At 37.6% G+C, this 20,960-nt stretch overlaps 2 protein-coding genes across 2 annotated transcripts; both read left to right on the forward strand.

Annotated features, from left to right (window-relative positions):
* Nucleotides 1–1,700: 1,700 nt before the first annotated feature.
* Nucleotides 1,701–3,945, forward strand: LOC143022739 (uncharacterized). The gene is made up of 2 exons (XM_076181085.1): nucleotides 1,701–2,237; nucleotides 2,415–3,945. The coding sequence occupies exons 1-2, from the start codon at nucleotides 2,030–2,032 to the stop codon at nucleotides 3,884–3,886; spliced, it is 1,680 nt and encodes a 559-aa protein (XP_076037200.1). The 5' UTR covers nucleotides 1,701–2,029; the 3' UTR covers nucleotides 3,887–3,945.
* Nucleotides 3,946–13,258: 9,313 nt separating this feature from the next.
* Nucleotides 13,259–16,651, forward strand: LOC143022737 (uncharacterized). The gene is made up of 5 exons (XM_076181083.1): nucleotides 13,259–13,526; nucleotides 13,753–14,016; nucleotides 14,709–15,333; nucleotides 15,601–15,716; nucleotides 15,924–16,651. Exons 1-5 carry the CDS (start codon nucleotides 13,259–13,261, stop codon nucleotides 16,649–16,651), a joined length of 2,001 nt encoding a protein of 666 aa, XP_076037198.1.
* The last annotated feature ends 4,309 nt before the right edge of the window (nucleotides 16,652–20,960 follow it).

Genomic DNA, 20,960 nt, shown 5'->3' on the forward strand with positions numbered 1-20,960 from the left:
AAACTATTTCAAAGTGAGCCTGCAGGTTTATGCTGTTCTAACGGTAAGGTAAAACTTAAAACAATTGGTCAACCACCTGAACCACTTAGAACATTAATGGAAGGCCAAACTTCAGATTCAAAAAACTTTTTGAAAAATATAAGGAAATATAATGAATTGTTTTCAATGACATCATTTGGAATGAATCAATCAACTGAAATAAGAGGTTTTATGCCTGTGTTCAAAATACAAGGGCAAATTTATATTAAAATTGGATCTTTATATAACGAAGTTGAAAATAATTCTAAATATGCACAAATCTATCTTATTGATGATTTGGATAGACAGGCAGATATTAGAAATAATAGATTTAAGGAAACTAATCTTCATACTATCAGAGATTTACAAAACATGTTGACACAAAACAATGAATTAATACGACAAATAAAGACAATGTCATCATTCGTTAATACACCAGAATTAAAATTATCAATATGTGCAGACAGAGTACCAAGTGGAGAACATGTAAGAAGATACAATGATAGATTATCAGATGATATTGGTTTAGTAATGGTTGGTAATGAATTTCCAAGAAGGAATATTGTATTCACTTATAAAGATAATACAATAAGGAAAATTGATGAATTGCACAGATCATATGATGCATTACAATACCCATTGATACATTGGAGAGGAAATTATGGTTATAAATTCAATATTCCACTATACAGGCCTGGAAGTGATATTCCCATTCCTAACAAAAAAGTAACATGCCGAAAGTACTACTCATATCAAATACAAGAAACGAATGGAATCAAATAATAAAGTGTAGAAGACTATTTCAAATGTTCTTTGTTGATATGTACGCAAAAATTGAGTCTGAAAGGTTGTTATACATACAAAATAATCAAACTAAATTTAGAGTGGAAGAATATTCATTAAAGATGCCTTGAACAATGATAGAAATATTAATCCACAAGATTTAGTTAAAGCTGTTATACTACCATGAAGTTATATTGGAAGTCCAAGATATTGGAAAGAAAGAACACAAGATGCTATGTGTTATGTAAGAGAATATGGTAGACCTGATTTATTCATCACCTTTACATGCAATCCGAAGTGGGATGAAATAACAGAAAATCTACAAAATGGCCAAAATCCAGCAGATAGACATGACATTGTGGCAAGAGTATTTAAACAAAAATTAAATAAAATGATGGATGTTTTGGTTAAAAAGAAAAGCGGAATATTTGGTCAAGTGAAAGCATACATTTACACAGTTGAGTGGCAAAAAAGAGGCTTACCACATGCGCATATATTACTATGGCTTGAACAAACTATACATGCAAACAAAATAGATTTAATAACATCTGCAGATACCAGATCCATCAATTGATAGAGAATTATACGATATTGTTGTAAACCAGATGGTGCATGGGCCATGTGGTGATCACAATAATCAGAGTCCACGCATGAACAATTCAAAATGCTAAAAAAATATCCTAAAGCTTTTATAGCTCACACAAGGTCAGAAATATCTGAATATCCATTGTATAGAAGGAGAGATAGTGAAAATGGTGGTCAAAGTGCAACAATAGTCAGAAATGGCAAAACCTACACCATTGATAATTCACAGTGTTACAAAATTTTGACTTTTTTCTGTCTTTGGTCAATAAATGTTATTTTCTATTTCCTTTTATCTACAAAGTTAAGAAAATAATGATTATTCTCTTAAAACTTTGATTATTCTAGACTGGCCAGCGATTTTTTTAAACTAGCCTATTATAATAGGCTAGTTTCAATTATCCCCAACAATTCAAACAAATTCCGCACTAATATGGTGGAAAAAAAAATTAAAGAATTTTCTGGATGACTCCAGAACATTCAAAACAATTCTTTCGAAACGTTCCACAAACTTCTAGAACATTCTTGCAACGTAGATGGCAGTATAAATGCAGGGAACGTATGCTAAACGGGTCAGTTTACTTCTAGCCGTCTCTGCGTAGACAATTCGTTCGTCATCAGTCATTCCTATCTGCCTTCTTTCAGCATGGCGTCAAGAGGTTGTAAGCATCCGCCAGACGCATTTTGCTACGTCTGTGGCGAGTTTATCAAAACTAGAGCTAAAAAGTACTCTCTGGAAAGATCACCAAAAATGCGCGAGGCCTACAAAGCATATTTCGGCATGCCTATTGGGGATCAGGACAAACTTTGGGCACCTCATTTCACCTGCGATCTCTGCAAAAGAACTCTGGAAGGTAAGAAAAAACCTAATATATATATATATATATATATATATATATATATATATATATATATATATATATATATATATATATATATATATATATATATATAATTTTATTTACAAATAGTTTATAGCAAAATTTATTTGTTTTATTTTTATACTTATGTTTTCATTCTACTTTTTACAGGTTGGTACAGAGGGGAAAACAGAGCTATGAAATTTGCAGTCCCCCGAATTTGGAGGGAACCAACTGATCACTCAAGCAATTGCTTCTTCTGTATGGTAGACCCTTCCAAACGTCGAGGAGGCAAAAATGCGCCTGCTATCATATATCCTGATCTTCTGTCATCCATTGCGCCAGTGCCACACTGCTCTGAGCTCCCCGTACCCACTCCTCCCATGAGAGAGCAGCAGTGTTTACAAAAGAATAGTAGTTCAGAAGAGCATGAAGACACTGATCCAGAGTTCAGAGACGCAACTGATGACAGAAATCCATACTACCCCAACCAAGAAGACATCAATGACCTCATCAGAGATCTTGGCCTCACGAAGTCAAATGGCGAGCTTTTGACGTCGAGACTCAAGCAGTGGAATTTGCTAGATGAGAGTGTGCACATATCAGGTCAGAGAAAGCGTCACCAGCATTTTTCAAGCTTTTTCACTAGTCAAGATGGGCTTTGCTTTTGCCACAATGTGACCGGTCTGTTTAAGGCAATTGGAATTACCCATAACCCCAAAGAGTGGCGACTCTTTATCGACAGCTCGTGTAGGAGCCTCAAAGCAGTGCTGCTTCATAACGGGAATGTGTACCCATCTCTTCCCCTCGCCCACTCTGTCAAGCTCAAAGAGGAATACAACAGTGTCAAGATTTTGTTAGATGCCTTGAAATATGGAGAGTACTGTTGGGAGGTTATAGGAGACTTCAAAATGCTGGCTTTCCTAATGGGTCTCCAAGGCGGCTTTACCAAGTATCCTTGTTATCTTTGCCTTTGGGACAGCAGGGATACCGTGTCACACTACCTCAAGCGTGACTGGCCACAGCGAACCGAGTTTTGTGTGGGGAAGAACAACGTAAAATGGGAGCCATTGTTGGATCCCAAAAAAGTACTGTTTCCTCCACTACACTTAAAACTGGGCCTTATGAAGCAATTCGTCAGAGCTCTAGATAAAGAGTCTCCAGCTTTCAAATTTCTCCAAGATTTCTTCCCCAAGTTGTCTGCAGCGAAAGTTGAAGCCGGTGTCTTTATTGGTCCACAAATAAAAAAGGTAATGGAGTGCAAGGAGTTTCCAAAAAAACTCACAAGGACAGAGAGAGCAGCATGGGACAGCTTTGTTGCAGTAGTTCTTGGCTTCTTGGGGAATCACAAGGCCGAAAACTATGTGGAGCTTGTTGAGACCTTGGTGACAAACTACGGCAAAATGGGTTGCAGGATGTCCCTCAAAGTGCATATCCTTGACGCCCATCTTCATAAATTTAAGGAAAACATGGGAGCGTACTCTGAGGAGCAAGGCGAACGCTTCCATCAGGATATTTTGGAATTTGAACGCCGCTACCAAGGGTCTTATAATGAAAATATGATGGGAGACTATATTTGGGGGCAGATTCGTGAAAGTAATCTACAGTATAAGCGTAAATCTAGAAGAACTACTCATTTCTAATGTGTCTATTGTCTCTCTATTGTAAATCTAGAATAAATAAATGCTATTATTGCATTATATCGTTTTGTGTTTGTTTTGTTCAAATCAAATTTCCAATATACCACTTTGTCCCTATGAGAATATGTAAATTTCATAAATATCATTATCCTGAACACAAGAGCAAAATTAGAAATGAATAAAAGTATTTTTTCATGTATTCTGGACATAGGCAATTAGGAAATAACAGTTTCAACTCAAAGACAAAACCTTTGTTACACGGTAAGGCACTATCCATCAATTATATATATAATTGATGGATAGTGCCTTACAATCCATTATTATTAAAAGCATTCAAAGCTCACATTAATGTTGAAATTTGTTGTTCAGTACAATCGATAATGTTCATAATAAAATATCTGAATAAAGGCAGTGATGCAGCAGTATTACAATTAAGAAGTGGTGAGGACTATAATGAGGTTGACAATTACATTTCAGTTAGATATTTGAATAGTAATGAAGCTGCATGGAGAATATTTGAATTCAATATACACATGAGACATCCAGCTGTTCAGCAACTTGACATTCACCTTGAGAATGGACAAAGAGTTTATTTCAATCCAGATAATGTACAACAGAATTATTAATCCAAAAAATACAAGTTTAACATAATTTTTCAAATTAAATGCAGAAGATCAGCATGCAAATACTTCACTTTATCGAGAAATACCTAATCATTATACACTTACTCCAGACAAAAAGTGGAACAGAAGATTAAACAGTAGGATAGACAAAGGATGTGCTCGAATGTATACAGTATCTCCAAATCAAACTGAATGCTTTTGATCATGTTAGAGGTCCTAAATCATTTAAAGAAGTTAAATATTTTGATGGAACACAATACAATACATTCAAAGAAGCTGTTTAGCAAGAGGATTACTTGAAAATGATGATCATTTAAGATTTTGTATTCAAGAATCAATAATATCTAAATTGCCATGTCAAGTTAGATCATTATTTGGTTTGATATTAGTATATTGTAATCCAAGTAATCCAGTAGGACTTGATGAAGAATTCAAATCACAAATGTCCCTTGATATACTGAACCAGATGACTGAAAATCAAAATGAAGAAATAGATAACATTGAAATTTTATATTCAGAATTATTACACAGATTAGAATAAATTATAAATGAGATAGGAGATAAATCACTTAGAGATGTAGGATTACCAGAACCAATGTTTGATCAATTTAATGGTCAAATCAATTCTAATCCTAATACTGTAGATGAAACAACTAATTTTATTGAAAGAAATGAAATTATGCTAAATGTAGATCAAAGAGAAGTTTGTGATAAGACTATTGATTGTTTGAATGAACTAAATAATACTAAGCTTAAATTCTTAGATGCTCCAGGTGGAACTGGTAAAACATTTTTACTTAATCTAATATTGGCTAAAAATAAAGTTATTAATGGAAAAAGTATTTCTGTTGCATCATCAGGAATAGCATCAACATTATTAGATGAAGGCAAAACTGTACCATTTTCATCATCAATATCTGATGAATTTACAACATCAATAAGGAAAAATAGTAAATTATGGAACTACCGTACATTAAGAATTGTGATCTCATTATTTGGGATGAAGCTGCAATGTCACACAAAAATATGTTGGAAGCAGTTTATAAAACTTTTAAAGAGATTAAAAATAGCAATGATCCATTTGGAAATGTTACAGTACTACTTGCAGGAGATTTCAGACAAATATTACCAGTAGTCCCAAGAGGAACAAAAGCTGATGAAATTGGTGCCTCAATCAAATCTTCACAATTATGGAATCTATTTGAAAAATTATCTCTAAGGATCAATATGCGAGTTAATTCATTGAACTCAACTGATTTACAGTATTTCGCAAATAAATTGGTTGAAATTGGTGAAGATAAAATCAATAGCTGTGATAATAGAATAGCATTACGATTTGGAAACCGAGTATCAACAATAGTACCAATAATGGAATCAGTGTTTGACAACTTTGAATCTAATTACACAGATATGGACTATCTATCTGAAAGGGCTATACTTGCTACAATAAATGATGATGTTGACTCAATAAATAATGAAATGCTTAAAAAGATCAGTGAACCAATTTATACCTACAATTCAATTGATAAGGCAATAGATACAAATGAAGAAGTTAATTTTCCAGTTGAATTCTTAAACTCATTAGAAATATCTGGAATGCCACCACATTGTCTAAAGCTTAAAATCGGAGCACCTATTATACTGTTAAGAAATCTTAATTCACCTAAGTTATGCAATGGAACAAGAATGGTTGTTATAAGTTTGTCATTTGATGTTATAGAAGCTAAAATACTCAATGGCAAATATAAAGGTGAACAAGTGCTTTTACCAAGGATAAAGCTTATAAATGAAGAGCCAATAAAATTTTCAAGATTGCGATTTCCAGTTAGATTATCATATGCAATGACAATTAATAAATCTCAAGGACAAACATTTAAAAAAGTTGGCTTAAATTTAACAAACAAAGTATTTACGCATGGACAATTATATGTTGCTGTATCAAGAATAGGAGATCCAAGAAATTTATATTATTATCAAGAAGAGGAGAAAAAAAAATATACTGTAGTCTACAAAGAAATTATCTAGAGATATGACTGCCAATGAAAAAAAAACAAAAAAAACAGTGGCGATAGTAACATCCCTGCCCAACTTTCCGTCCATACAATGCAGTAATAATAATCTTTAAAATTTCTAAATGTATATCTCCTCTAAGAGTGAATATACAAAAATAAAATCCCTGCTAATTATTGAGTAAATTTCTTTGTAAATTTTCTCATAATTCTATGTGAAATATCTGGCGGGTACATTAACAATCATCTTCCTTTAAAAAATTGGATAATTTTCATTGAGAAAAAGTATATATATATTTTTAAATTTTAAATTAAGAGTTTATCGAATTCATCAACATGCTGAGATCTCAGGGGCGAAGCCCCTTTCTAACAAAATCTAGTACAATAATAAAATTTGATTATAAAGCCCAGTGTCTTAATTTTATTCATGCCATTTCAATTTCCAAAGCATAATAAGAAAATCAATTTAAATCACTGATGTTTAAAAAAAAAATCAACTGATTAAAATCATGATTTAAATCAGCCAACCCTGGTGGACACTTTAAAGGAACAAATAAACATAGAAGCAAAAGCTTACCAGACTGCAGCGATTAATCAGCGAGCCGGGCCTTCTTTACAGAGGTCTGGAAAAGGACTGCATTCTTCTGCTGGTCTTTCTCTAGGTTGTGGAATCCATTCAGAAGAACATTTGCCAGACGACAGAACATCTTGGGACAGTCAATGTCAATCCCACTGAAGCTGGCCAGTGTCGACAAGATCTCCACCAGTCTTTTCTGGCAGCAGGAACGGTGACGGGCTTCCTTGATGAAACAGTCCACATCTGACAAGGTCAAAAGTGCACACATGTGGAGTTGTCAGGGAACCTCTGGACACTGTCTCGATAAAGTCCTTAACGTCACTGGTCACAAGAGGTTCCTCGGCACTGAAGACCACATCGTCCGCACACTTCGTCTCAAGCCACCCCGCCACATAGGCTGCACTGCACTCTTCATTCACAGTCAGTGTCACATCTGTGGTGCACCTCTCAATAGAGGCTGCATCCTCTAGGTCAACTGTAGTCCCCAAGCAGGTATGTTCCTTCGACACAGGGTGGACATCGATGGACTGGATGTTTATGGCAGCATACCTCATGAGGGGCTGCTTGCATGCGGAGAACACATCCCCAGTGGTCATGAAAGAGTTTGCACCAGTTGATTGACGGTAGACTGAGAACTCCCCCTCAAGCCGGTCACTCTGGATCTCACGCAGCAGGACATAATGGAAATCAGCGTTTCTGAACAAGTAGCGGCAAACGGCAATCAGTCCCTGCATAGTCTGCACTAGTGCATTCTTGGTGTCATGGGTGAAACACTTGATTCGATTTGCTCCATGTCCTGAAGAAGCCTCTTGGAAAATCTTCAGGAAATTCAGCAGGCTGGTTGACTGGGGATACTGAACAGCTCGAGATGGATTGTTCATGCGCTGATCTTGCCCCTTCTCAGATACATTCACTAAATTCCACCAGTTGAGGATGATTTGGATGAACTTTGCAGTGTCATGACATCCTCTGAGCTTCAATGAAGCCACAACCTTTTCATTAAAGACCTTCAAGACATGCTGCACATTTTGTAGTTGAAATCATGAGGGGTTGACAGCAAATTTAGTGAGGGGAGTAGTCTTCAGAATACTGCCTTTCTCTGACTCATACAGTTCCTTGACCTTGACGTCAGCAAATGATGCTGTTGTTTTATTATCAAGACTGATCTTCTGGCACTTCTCATTGATCCAGTTGTTGCGGATGCACTTCAGAAGATGCACTGTGTCAAAAAGGAGAAACCAGACGCGCTCTTTGTCAAGAGGATGCTTGGCTGTGGCACGGCAATCACCCGCAAAATCAAACAGCTTACAGTACTGCTGGTTTATCTTGTGGTTGTCTGTGATAGACCTGATGACACACCCACCTACCGCCTCCTTCACACGCTCAAGCTTATATGCTGCTGTGAGCTTGTGGACAGGTGCCACAGAAACCATAATACTAGGTTCTCTGTGCAGCGACTTCATCATAATACATAGCATAGAATTGGCCTTGCAGTCTTGCTTGTTCACTTCCATGCCAGTCAGAACCCCACCAGAAAATGCAACAGTTGGCCGAATCTGTACTTTATTATCAAGAGAAATACATTCTTCTGCTACAGTGTCTTCATTTTGATAAATGTTTCTCTCATCATCTGATCCTTGTCAATAGATGAAATGATGTACTGCAGCTTGCGTTTGCTTGGCAGCACCAAAAAGCCTCTTAGCTGTTCATAACTACACTTGGGGTATGATTCAAGACCAAAACAATAATCATTCATGGAAAACTGTTTCTGTCATAAAAGTTCCAAATGACGTGTCAAAAATACCAGCTTCTTCTCATTCTCAGTGTTTACACAGGCTGACGTGTGGGTTTGAAGAAGAGTGACAATCTTAATCTTTTTGTTAAACGGGATGTCATAGTTAACTGCTAAGCACACAGCTTCGGCGAACTGACCATACGACCTCAAACCATCGGACCTACTAATTTGCGACAACAACAGACAACATGCGACAACTTGAGACAACATTTTTTATTGCGACAACTAATATATTTCCACTTTTTTCCTCAAAATTGTAATGTAGTGGGGAATTTACATCTATGTTGTTAATTCTGTGGTATTTGGAGACCAGAAATTTAGCGATTTCCCTCAGACTCGCACTGCCGAATAGGCGTCAACAAATCGAGCCATTTCTAACATGGCCGCACGAGCAGGTGTCTGTAAAACGAGAACTGTAAGACGGAGCTGCGGTCGGCACATGCATTTGGGCGGGGAGTTTAGAGTTTAATAATACATTACAGGTAGTTCTCGATATATGCAACTTCGATATATGCGAATTCGCGTATATGCGATTCAAGAATTTGCACCACTTTTCGATATGTGCGGGGATATATTCGAAGATATGCGATTTGACCTAAAAAAAATAAATAAATAAAAATAGTCGCGGCCGATTATTTTTTTCAAAATACCTATTATATATTTGAAGTTGGTGCGCATAAAGCCGTGTGGTAACACTGGCTGCATCAGCTAGGTAGAGCTGGCATCACTGCGGCGTTATCACAACAACAACACCGGCAGCTGTACAGACGGCATCGTCTTAGGCATCCTTCCTGTTTCATAGGCCAAACCATTGTCTTTCTGCAGGTAATTAAGCTTTTTTGATACACAAATTAATTATTTTTTTCACAAACAAATTAATTTTTGATACTTATTACTGCCCCAATTAATTTCGTCAATTTTCACTCTCTGCAAGAATTATCGTTTATTCTCCGCACTGGATAAACTCTAAGCAGTAAGCCTGCCTGTGTATCTCCAGAGCACATCAACAGTCAGTTTAAGCGTAGCAAGCAGTCTGAAATGTGAATTGTAAACAGACTGATTTTTCAAACAGCTGAAGAAAATACGCTTGGCGAAATAAGTGATGTTTACGGTAGCGTCTTTTCCCGAGGTTAATACTTACATGTCAGAGAGTGTTAATGTTGCAGAATATCATGCTCGCTTTGCTCACTCACTCTGTTCTATAACCCTCCTATTATGTTTTCAGGATCAGCGCAATGTCATCTAAGCGTGCTGGACCTGGTGCAGGTCCGAGTTGAGAACGTATCCCCCTTTTTCCCATAGGTTCAATAGTTCGATATATGCGAATTCGTTATATGCGGGGGGTCCGCGGAACGGAACCCCCGCATGTAACGAGAACTACCTGTATAGATTCCCAATATCGGAGAAAACCTATAAAAGGAGGACCTGTGGCCGAAAAATCGAAATCAGGAATAAAATGAATAGAATTTAATTGTCTCCATTTTGTTTTTATTAATTTGTGTGTCATATTGTGCCGTGATCCTGTTAACTTTGAGCATGGAGCATAATTCAACAGTTGAGATGACACTAATTACTGAATTCGCATCACTTCGCAATCGACAGTTGATATACCTAACAGATTTCTCATCACTTTTTCATGTTCATCAATTCGTCATCGCCCTGACATAGATTATGCAATTCAAAAAGTGAAAATGAATTTTATCAGACGGCTGAAAAAGAAATATCGCCTAATCAACAAAGCACTAAAACGCGTGAATGTAAGAATTCGCAGAAAACCACTTGGAAAATAAGACCCTTTGATCCGAACGTTTTCGTCAAATCAGACATTTTCAAGGAATACAGAGTGATAGAAGGAATGTTTAATCAAACTGGATTCAATTATGTTTCTATCTAGTAAAGAAGTACAAGATACAATTTCTTTTGAATTTTTCCAATCAATGGAATGGTTGTGGTCTCTAACGTGTACAAATATTCCACTGGACAATTGACCCGATCTCGCACTATACCTGTGTTGATTGATCCTGGTACCTAACTCTTTTCAAGTTTGACCATTGATTGGAAAAATTCAAAGGAACTACAAGAGACAATTTTTTTTTTTTTCAATCAGTGGAATGGTTGTGGTCTCTTAACGTGTACAAATATTCCACTGAACAATTAATCCGATCTAACACTATACCTGTGTTGATTGATCCTGGTACCTAACTCTTTTCCAGTTTGACCATTGATTGGAAAAATTCAAAAGAAATTGTCTGTTGTAGTTCTTTACTAGATAGAAATATAATTTAATCCAATTTGATTAAACATTCCTTTAATAACATAATGAACGTAAGTTTAGGTTTATACAAACTTGATAATTTTATTGTTAAGAAAATTGTTTATCATGTAGCAGCTCACGGTGTGTCACCGCCTTGATACTCTCGGAAAATTTGTCAAGTGTGACCTCACATATTCCTGTCTTGTCTACTACCTTTCTGTATATATATTCTCACCTATCTGTATTCCTTGAATATGTCTGATTAGACGAAAACGTTCGGATCAAAGTGTCTTGTTTCCCAAGTGGTTTTCTGTGAATCGCCTAATAAATATGCCAGCTAAAAGGAAGATGAAAGTAAGGTGGCCATGTGGTAGGACGACCTGTGCTTCTGATGCCATATTTTGTGAAAGCTGCAGGGTGTGGTTTCACTGTAAAACAACGTGCCAGAATATATCGCCAGAAGATTTCGAATTCCTAAGGAATACAGAATTGGGGTACTGGTACCAAGGCTGTCTGCACAGCAAAGATTGATGGATGCAGCCGAAGACAAAGACAATATTCTAACAGCCGCAAAGAGAGAACAAGTGTTCCTGAGAACAGCCAAGAAAGAAATAGCCTACTACGATGGCACAGCGAAGTTTGATTACAGAATATTAAAGCCAGATCACAACTCTAGGAATATAATCGAACATCTTGGAGGAAAGTGCCAAAGACGGATGCCTGTACACGTGACTGGCGATGGGAGATGTCTTTTCAATTCCATTTCCACAGCAATAACTGGCACAGAACAGATTGAGGATGAATTACGTTTCCGATGCAGTCTCGAAATGATATTGAATGCGGACATCTATCAAAAGAATCACGAGGGCGACGAAGAATGGCATGCGTTATGTCCATCATATGATGATGCAAAGATGGATTGTATTTGGAAGAAAAATTCATCAGCTTGGACGATGGAGGCAGCAGCAACAGTAATCAAGAGGTCGATAATTTCCGTGTATCCAGCAATGAATGGACCAATGGATCCTGCAATCCATACATTAAAGGTTGAATTTGAGTCACGAAATATGCCAGGAATAAAACAATCTGCAATCAACATCGTGTGGACATCTGTGGCCGCTCCTGGATTAAAATGCGCAACATGGACACCGGATCATTTCGTGCCCCTTCTTGTTAACGATCGACTCACGATACGTAGTGGATTTCCCACCATTAAGGCCAACACCAAATCATGCCAGGTCATTCGCGGAAGAGGATACGAGAGAACCTGATGTATTCGAATAGGGCAAAAAGAGCAGGAAACAATCTACGTTGAGGATACTAAAGCAGTCGTGGATACATCGTGTAACGCAGAAAAAAATATTGGAAAGGGTGGGTAATACGATTCAGATTCTGTTGGATTTGTAGATTTGTGTACGGCTGAGAATGGTATAGAGTCAGACGATGATATCGAAACAGATGGAGAATGTATAACAGGCGATGAACAAGAAACTCGCCCAACAATCGGGACTCCCATTACAAACTTCATCGATCAGGATAACCTGTTGTGGATATTGTGTTCTGAAACTGAGAAACCATTCGATTCAATTCCATCCGGTCGGAAGGAGAACGTTCGTATAGTGATAGACGATAAGGATAATTATGAACGAAGGAAAAAGGGGCAGCGTAGTGTTTTCACGGATAATTGTGGTGTGTGGGAAGCATCGGGAACGTCGACAAAAACGACCTATTTCGTTTTTAACCATGGTCGATTGGATTTTACCCTGAAAAGGAAAGGTGTTTATGGAAAAATTCTTAAAAAGACATTTACACCATTTGTGCCACAGCCAAATGAGGATGATGTCGCCATAATGAAACAGTACTATACAACGCTAAAACGAGATTCAAATTACAAATGTAGGATTACTTGGTTTGAAAAACTTCCCTGCTGTATACCAAACGCAGACATCGGTGTAAAACGTGCATAAGCAGAATACGTCGGGAAATGGCCAGATACAACGTCAACGCACGGAAATTTGAATCGAACGAGGAATGAATACACGAAAACACAAGAGAAAACAATGAAAAGGATAAAGGACTTGGTAAAACACGTGCCGCCACGTGAGGCATATACGCAAATGGTTTTGGAGGACGCTGACTGTGCGCCAAGAGATTTGAAGCAAGTTCAGAATTTAAAATACAACAGCAATAAAGAAAAGGGATCACACAAACGAAATGACGCTGACGATATCCTTAGTGTTCTCAATAGGATCGACGATCACGCGTTGATTCAAGAAGTTATCCGCACCAAAGGGAAGCCGCCTTCAATTGTTCTATACACAGACTCTCAAATTAGGGATATAAATAGCATGTGCGACAAAGCAATTAAATTCGCAAGTGCGCTCGGTGTGGACAGAACATTTAATTTGGGGCCATGTTACGTCACAACTATGGTGTACAAAAATACAAAGTTGAAACGAAAAACAACGCAAGAACCACCAATGTTTCTCGGACCTATGTTATTACATTGGGATGGGGAATACTTTACATATCAAAGATTTTTTTCCCATATTCAGGCCAAGCTGAGTTCCGGAATTGATCGGGCTTCATTAGGATTTTTCCGAACTTGTAGTAGGGAGTGATGAGGAAAAGGCAATTGTCAAAGCGATGAAGGAATGCTTTCCAGGAGCAACTTTCATGTTATACACTCAACATCTGGAAGAGAACACAAAAAGTAAACTCAGTGCAATTGGGATAACAAAAGCAAAATGTGTAATTCAGGATATATTCAGAGCAAGTGGACTATTGACACAACCCGATGATTTTGCATTTGAGCAACGAGCCTTAGAACTTAAAGCAAAATTAAATCAGATAGCTCCTTCCTTTATGGATTACTGTACTTTGAAAACAAACTCTTACCTGCTCTTCGGGACTATGTGCATAGACCAAAGGCTCAGAACGATTTCTTGCCGTTCAGTTGGACAATAGCTGCGAGTCTATGAACAATATACTGAAGCACTGTATTAATTGGAATCCTCGAAAACTACCCGAGTTAATTGATAAATTGCACGGGGTTGTTAAGCTTCAAGAACTTGATACCAAACGCGCTCTGTACCAGAAAGGAAATTAGGAAGTAGCTGGATGGGTAGAAAAATTCCGTGACAACCATATGGTGTGAAATTCAAAAATCGAGGATCAAAAGCATGCAATTTACGAAAAGTTTCAAATGTACAAACAGAAGAAAGCGCAGAGTACCCACATCGTTTCAACTGATGGACTTTTAAAAATTCCGAAAACCCCCACAACCGCTAAGAAGCCGGGTCAACGCACACGAGTGAGAGGAGAGTGGGCAAGGAAAAGGATGAAATTAATGCATGATTAACGGGGAACCCTAGATATTTTTTTCTCCAAATTGATAATCCTCATCGGCCATGTAATGCGACAGTACCAAAATGTGCTCTGTTTGTCCAGTCCAAGAGGCATGTGCTCGGACTTTATTTTGTTTTATTGTAACTGTCCATATATACTAGTTGTCGCAATAAAAAAATTTGTTGTCTCAAGTTGTCAGTTGTTGTCTCAAATTAGTAGGTCCCGTCATGTTTAATTTAGGGGCAGACACTACTTATGTGAGCCATGATATTGTTAGAAGAATCAAACCTAAGTGGGTTACATCTAAGTACACCTCATACTCAACCTTTGGGAATAAGAAATCACAAAATAGAAAAGAACGGAATGTATATGATGTGAAAGTGATTGACACTCAGGGTAATCCTCACTCGATATTAGCGGTTGAAGTTGAGACCATTTGCCCACCCTTAAGCCGTCAAAGGATTCCCTCTAATGTTTTGCAGTCCCTTTCACATCTACAGTTAGCTGATGACTATGGACGTGATCGTGACCTCACTTTGGATATACTGGTTGGTGTGGATAATTACTGGCGTTTTGTTTCCACAGAGAACCTTATAAGATGTGAGGAGTTAGTGGCCTTTGAGTCTGTGTTTGGCTGGATATTGTCTGGTTCTTGTATGAAAACCCAGGAAGAGAATGTAGCTCACCAGATGTTGTGTATGAGTACTACTAAACCTGTTAATGAATCTGAGCTCCATGAATTTTGGAGCCTTGAAAGTATTGGGATTTGTGCTGGGAGGGATAAGTCTCCCAAAGACCCAGTGTTCGATAACTTTGAGAATTCAGTTAATTTTGTTGATGGCAGGTATGAGGTTACTCTTCCTTAGAAAAGTGATGTTTCTAAGTTGAGTCTGCTTGACAATGAGACTGGAGAAAGGAAGAGGTTAGCTAAACTTAACTCTAAGTTTGAAAGGAACCCTAGTTTAAGAGTTGAATATGATAAAGTTCTCAAGAGTTATGAGGACAGTAATATCATAGAAGTAGTTCCTCAATCTGAAATGGAAGGTCCCTATCCCATTTACTATATGCCTCATAGACCTGTAATTAAGGAATGTGTTTCCTAAAAAATTAGGCCTGTGTTTGATGTTTTAGCAGTAAGACCTAATGGTGTTTCTCTGAATGACTGTTTGGAATCTGGACCTTCACTAATTCCAGATCTAGTTGAAATATTACTAAGATTCCGAAGATGTAAAATTGGCTTGACTGCTGACATAACCAAAGCCTTTTTGTAGATTGGAGTTCAGTGCTCAGATCAGGATGTTCATAGGTTTTTGTGGCAGTGCGGGCAATCCATACGTGTAATGAGGTTTGTAAGGGTACCCTTTGGTAACACCAGTAGTCCATTTTTACTGAATGCCACTCTTAGACATAATTTGAATTCATATCCTGTTTCAGTGACGGTGCAAGAGCTTCAGGAAAACTTGTACGTGGATGATTGGCTCTCAGGAGCAGATACTGTTGAAGAAGCCAATACAATGTTTTGGGAAGCTCAGAGTATATTATCAGATGCTGGCATGACTTTGTCCAAGTGGAATTCTAACAGTAAGAGTCTAACTCATCGATTTAACCAGTTTTTTGAAGTTGGTGAGACTGCAAAGTTGTTGGGAATGCACTGGAATGCCTCAAAGGATGTGTTTTCATTCAAGGGACTTAATTTGGATTGTAACTTTGATTTGAATTTCACAAAGAGGAATATATTGAGTTTGATTGCTCGACTGTTTGACCCACTTGGTTTAATAAATCCTTTCACCATGTACGCTAAAATACTGTTTCAGGAAATTTGGCGTCTAGGACTTGGATGGGATGAAATCCTATCACATGACTTGCAGCTGAAATGTCAGCAGTGGACTGATGGTATTCAAAGTATTAAGACATTTGAAATCCATAGATGTTATTATCCAGATTCATCTTTAAGTTCAGTAGTAGGATTAGAGAAGCATGTTTTCAGTGATTCATCTGAAAAGGGTTATGGTAGCTGTGTGTATCTACATATACCTAAATCAGATAAGGAGTTTCATGTAAGGTTTGTTATGGCTAGGACAAAGATAGTTCCCATCAAACGGGTTACATTACCCGGGATGGAAATTCTTGGAGCCTTGTTGAGTGCTCGTCTCAGTCAATAAGTAATATCTGCCCTACGTTTGACTGATTGTGTAAGATTAGTTGCTCTGTCTTGGATAATAGGTAATCCTAATAGGTGGAAGATGTTTGTTGCTAACAGAGTAACTGAAATTCAGACATTAACATCTCCAAGCAACTGGTTCCATTGCCCTGGTACAGACAACCCCGCTGATATGATGACTCGAGGCCTTTTGGCTGATCAACTAATTTCAAATAACATGTGGCTTGGGGGTCCCAATTGGTTATCTAGTTCCTCATGTTTCCATGCTGGAGCTAATATTGAGGATGAGACACACATTTTGGCTCACACCTGTGAAGAGAGTATGGGAGAGGGAACAGCCTTGACTGTTAATGAGAGAGCCACATCTGTATTTGGCTTTAGTAGATATAGTGAATTTAGCAAAGTTATGAATATTGTTGCCTGGGTTAAGAGGTTCATTATTAATTGCAAACCTGATGGCACAAAACATTCAGGCCCTCTCACTTATGAGGAGTTGATCAAAGCAAAGGACATTTTGATCTGTGTTCAGAAAGTTATGAGAAGGAAAGAAATACTTTGTCTCAAGGGAAACCCCTTCCTAAAAATTCTTCCTTGATAAAATGACCCCTTTCTAGATTCTAATGGATTGCTTAGAGTCAAAGGTAGACTTCAGTATTCTGACTTAAGTTATGACAGCAAGCACCCCATTATAATTCCTAATTGTCATGTGGCCAAACTTATAGTACAGTTTCAGCATAACCTTTTGAAACATGCTGGTGTTCACACCCTCATGTCCACCATTAGAAACTCTTACTGGATTAAGACAAGTGGCCAAAAGAGTTTGTAGAGAATGTGTTGCATGCAAGATTCTAGTCAATGTAGTCAGTCAGCCCTTCCTTTGCCAGAATTGAGGGTTAAATCTACCTTCCCCTTGGCCATAACTAGATTGGATTATGCAGGCCCCTTGTTTGCAGTTGATCAACTATCTCAGGAATTGTATTTTTTGTTGTTCACTTGTGCTGTTACAAGATCTGTTCATTTAGAGTTAACAGACTCACTTTCAGTGCCTGATTGTCTTTTAGCACTACGCAGTAGTGTATTCAGATAATGCCAAGACCTTTATAAGTGTTGCCAAGGCTCTTCAGCAATACTTTAGTGTCTTCAGTCCTGAGTAGAAGTTCATTGCTCCCAGATCCCCATGGTCTGCTTTGAAGAAATGTCTTGGCACTAGATGCTTGACTAAATGTGAACTTGAAACAACCTTGTTTGAAGTAGAGGCTTGTATCAATTCAAGACCTCTGACTTATGTAAGTGATGATCATGATGTAAAGAACTCTTTGACACCCTCACATTTTCTGATTGGTTGAGTAGCTGGATTTCAACCTCATGTTTCTCATTGCATCATCATCAAGTTTTATGTTTAGGTGACTTTTTTTGGGAACAATTGTTGTTGCATCCTTCCCCATCACTACTTGCTTTTGGTAGCTGCAAAATGTATAGTTTCATCCAATCTCTCTCTTCCTCTTTCTCTCCTCCTCCTCTTCTTCTTTTTCATCACTTTTATTGGCGAGTGATTCTTTACGTATTTGTGCTTTTCCTGTCCTCTTGAAAGGTGTAGAAGTTGATGGAACAGAACCTGATGCTTCGGGTGACAAAATCAGCTAATGTGGCGGGCTCTCGACACACCCAACAAGTTGCTGACCATCATGCGAGATGCTCCGCCTCCTCACTGAAATATGGTAGCAAAAATATTGAGGCGCAAGCCCCAGCGGTCGGTTTGTGGCTCGCGCATTTGTACATGTATATATATATATATGTTTATAAGTATATGTATGTACAAGTTTATGTGTATATGGTTGTGTATATATGTACTGATGTTAAATAAACTAAACCAAACCATGTAACTATCTGCTGAAGAGGACCAGAGTATGGTCGAAATATACAATTAATTCTATACTTTCTCCGTTTAGTTTCTCCGACAGGGGCATTTTTTTTTTTTCATTTTACCTGTGTCACGACACAGTCCCCCTCTGACAATAGAACTACACATACAACACAAACTCGAACCCCTTAACACAAGACTCTACAGACTAGCATACAACACTGAACTGACTAACAATATCAAATCCAGAATTAGTACAACACAGCGAAGACATTGACACAGAAGAAGGACACGACCACAACTGGTGGCCTAGAGTGTCCCCAAAAGTCAATGGACCCCCACCTGAACTGAAATACGGTACATACAATAAGACACAGATACACCACTATCATCTCTTTCATTGTTCTACGAACACTATAGTTATTAATTACTATTATAATTGTTGTTAATTATAAGAAATATAACATGCAAAAAATAGCACGTGATATAATAAAAATAACGAGTATGACCATAGAAATCACTACCCTCCCCTAACAATAAACTGCAAAAAAGTACCACTAGTTGTCGTCATACAAATGGGAAAAAAATGTATACTATGTATAGAAATCATGACCGACTCAACCTCCTCCTGCTGCTGCTGATGGCTCTGTTCCATCACTCTGCCTCCGCCCAATTCCACCTATGTACCCTGCATCAATGTAGAATATCCATGCTATCACCCTTGCTGATGGATCCAGGACCAACAACACCTCTAAAACCTAGAACAATGGTTTCACCCACCTTGAATCCCGGAAAAAAGCCCCAGCGGAAAAAGGCCCCACGAGAAAAAGCCCCATCGGAAAAAAGCCCCACATAGGAGGATCCCTGGGCGGAAAGAAGCCCTACCGGAAAAAAGCCCCCAATTTATATAAATAATACTTATTAATAACAGTAATACTAGTTCTAAATAAAACCTAGTTCAAAGGGCCTGGTGAGTTGGTTTCACATTCCGTGAGGTTGAGGTGTTTAATTGCATTAAAGGTGTGAAGTAGGCTTCCCTAATGGTGTGGGTATACATGTCCCACATTCATCACAGTATCATTCATATCATTAGTGTGTATTCATCTGTGTGGATATATATATCAAGGACTACTATTACACAGGACGTGCCCACCCAGATTCCTGGCTCCGCTAGCAGAGGCCATTGCTTTCTTTGAAACCTAACATTTTATATTGGACAAATATATAAAAACTAGAAACCTAACATTGTATATAGGGCAAATATATCAACTATTGACTTATTCAATGCAGTATAAGTTAATATAAACTTTTATAATGAAATAAGAAACTATTTTTAAGGCACTGTTATGCTTTGAAATACCAATTTTAGCTGGACTTCACAGGTATTATTGTATGAGGTTAGTGGACACCAGGGTAAGCAATTTTTTTTTTTTATCTTTTAAAAAATATAAAAAATATATTTTTTATTTAAATCAGATTTATTTTATTTAAATAGATTTTTTTATATAGATTTTAAATATTGTGGGATTGCTATCTGATATGTGATCTGATTGCTAAAGGACATTTTTAGCATATCAATATAAGGAGCAGTGTTATATAGACTTGCCAAAAGTATACAAGGAATGGTATAAGCCTACATGTGCAGCCTGTGCAGCCCACAGCAAGTTTCAACAAGATTCTTGTTGAAACTTGTTCTAGGTAAGCAATTTTTCACTGAGTCAGTTGCTGTTTTGGAATCAATCAGGAAGGATGTCTTCTGGACCTGGCAGAGTGGTTCCTTCAGGCAGAAAAAAGGATCCTGTCTGGAATTATTTTGAAAAACTACCAACAACTTCTGGCAAAGGGTACCAAGCTAAATGCAAAGACTCCAGCCAGGAACTACAGGGCATTGTGTCAAGATTAAAATCTCATAGAGATAAATGACAAGGTCAGCCACAGCATACAGAAGAAGAAATTGATGACCCAGGTAAATAATTTTACTTATATTGTGTGCATTTCTCCCTTTTCATATGCAACTATATAAATTTGGTGAACAATGGAGAGCATGAGCAATAAAAATGTGAAAGCCTAAAGAGATGATACTTCAATTTCATTACTTCTAAATTTGGGTAATGACTATATCACTATAATATACTGTATCCACTCAACTTTGGGGCCTAGATGATTGTTATTCATTTCATTCAACATTGTGTAATATATTTCATAGGTTCCATTGGAATTCAGCCCAAAGGGATTTAGCTTAACCTAACACAACTAACCCATTATTTGTAGTGAATTTAAAAGTGGACTGAATCCTTTGTGGGCTGAATTCCAAGCCCACCTATTTCATATCCTGTCAATTATTTCCAAATAATTTAGTGGCTTGTATGAATATGATCATTAGCTAAAAAAAATAACTTCTGTACTCAAAAGTAGCCTAAATCACACTGTATTCATTCATTTATAAATT

Source organism: Oratosquilla oratoria, unplaced genomic scaffold (assembly GCF_046742065.1).
Source record: "Oratosquilla oratoria isolate Oo_2021 unplaced genomic scaffold, ASM4674206v1 SCAFFOLD154, whole genome shotgun sequence".
Lineage (NCBI taxonomy): Eukaryota > Metazoa > Arthropoda > Malacostraca > Stomatopoda > Squillidae > Oratosquilla > Oratosquilla oratoria.

What these genes read in the sequence shown, in the direction of transcription:
- LOC143022739 (XM_076181085.1), top strand. Translation starts at nt 2,030, where the DNA reads ATGGCGTCAAGAGGTTGTAAGCATCCGCCAGACGCATTTTGCTACGTC. An exon ending in CTGCAAAAGAACTCTGGAAG is followed by an intron (nt 2,238 to 2,414) that starts GTAAGAAAAAAC and finishes TACTTTTTACAG; the next exon opens with GTTGGTACAGAGGGGAAAAC.
- LOC143022737 (XM_076181083.1), top strand. Translation starts at nt 13,259, where the DNA reads ATGGTTTTGGAGGACGCTGACTGTGCGCCAAGAGATTTGAAGCAAGTT. An exon ending in TAAATTCGCAAGTGCGCTCG is followed by an intron (nt 13,527 to 13,752) that starts GTGTGGACAGAA and finishes CCGAACTTGTAG; the next exon opens with TAGGGAGTGATGAGGAAAAG. An exon ending in ATTACTAAGATTCCGAAGAT is followed by an intron (nt 15,717 to 15,923) that starts GTAAAATTGGCT and finishes ATCCTGTTTCAG; the next exon opens with TGACGGTGCAAGAGCTTCAG.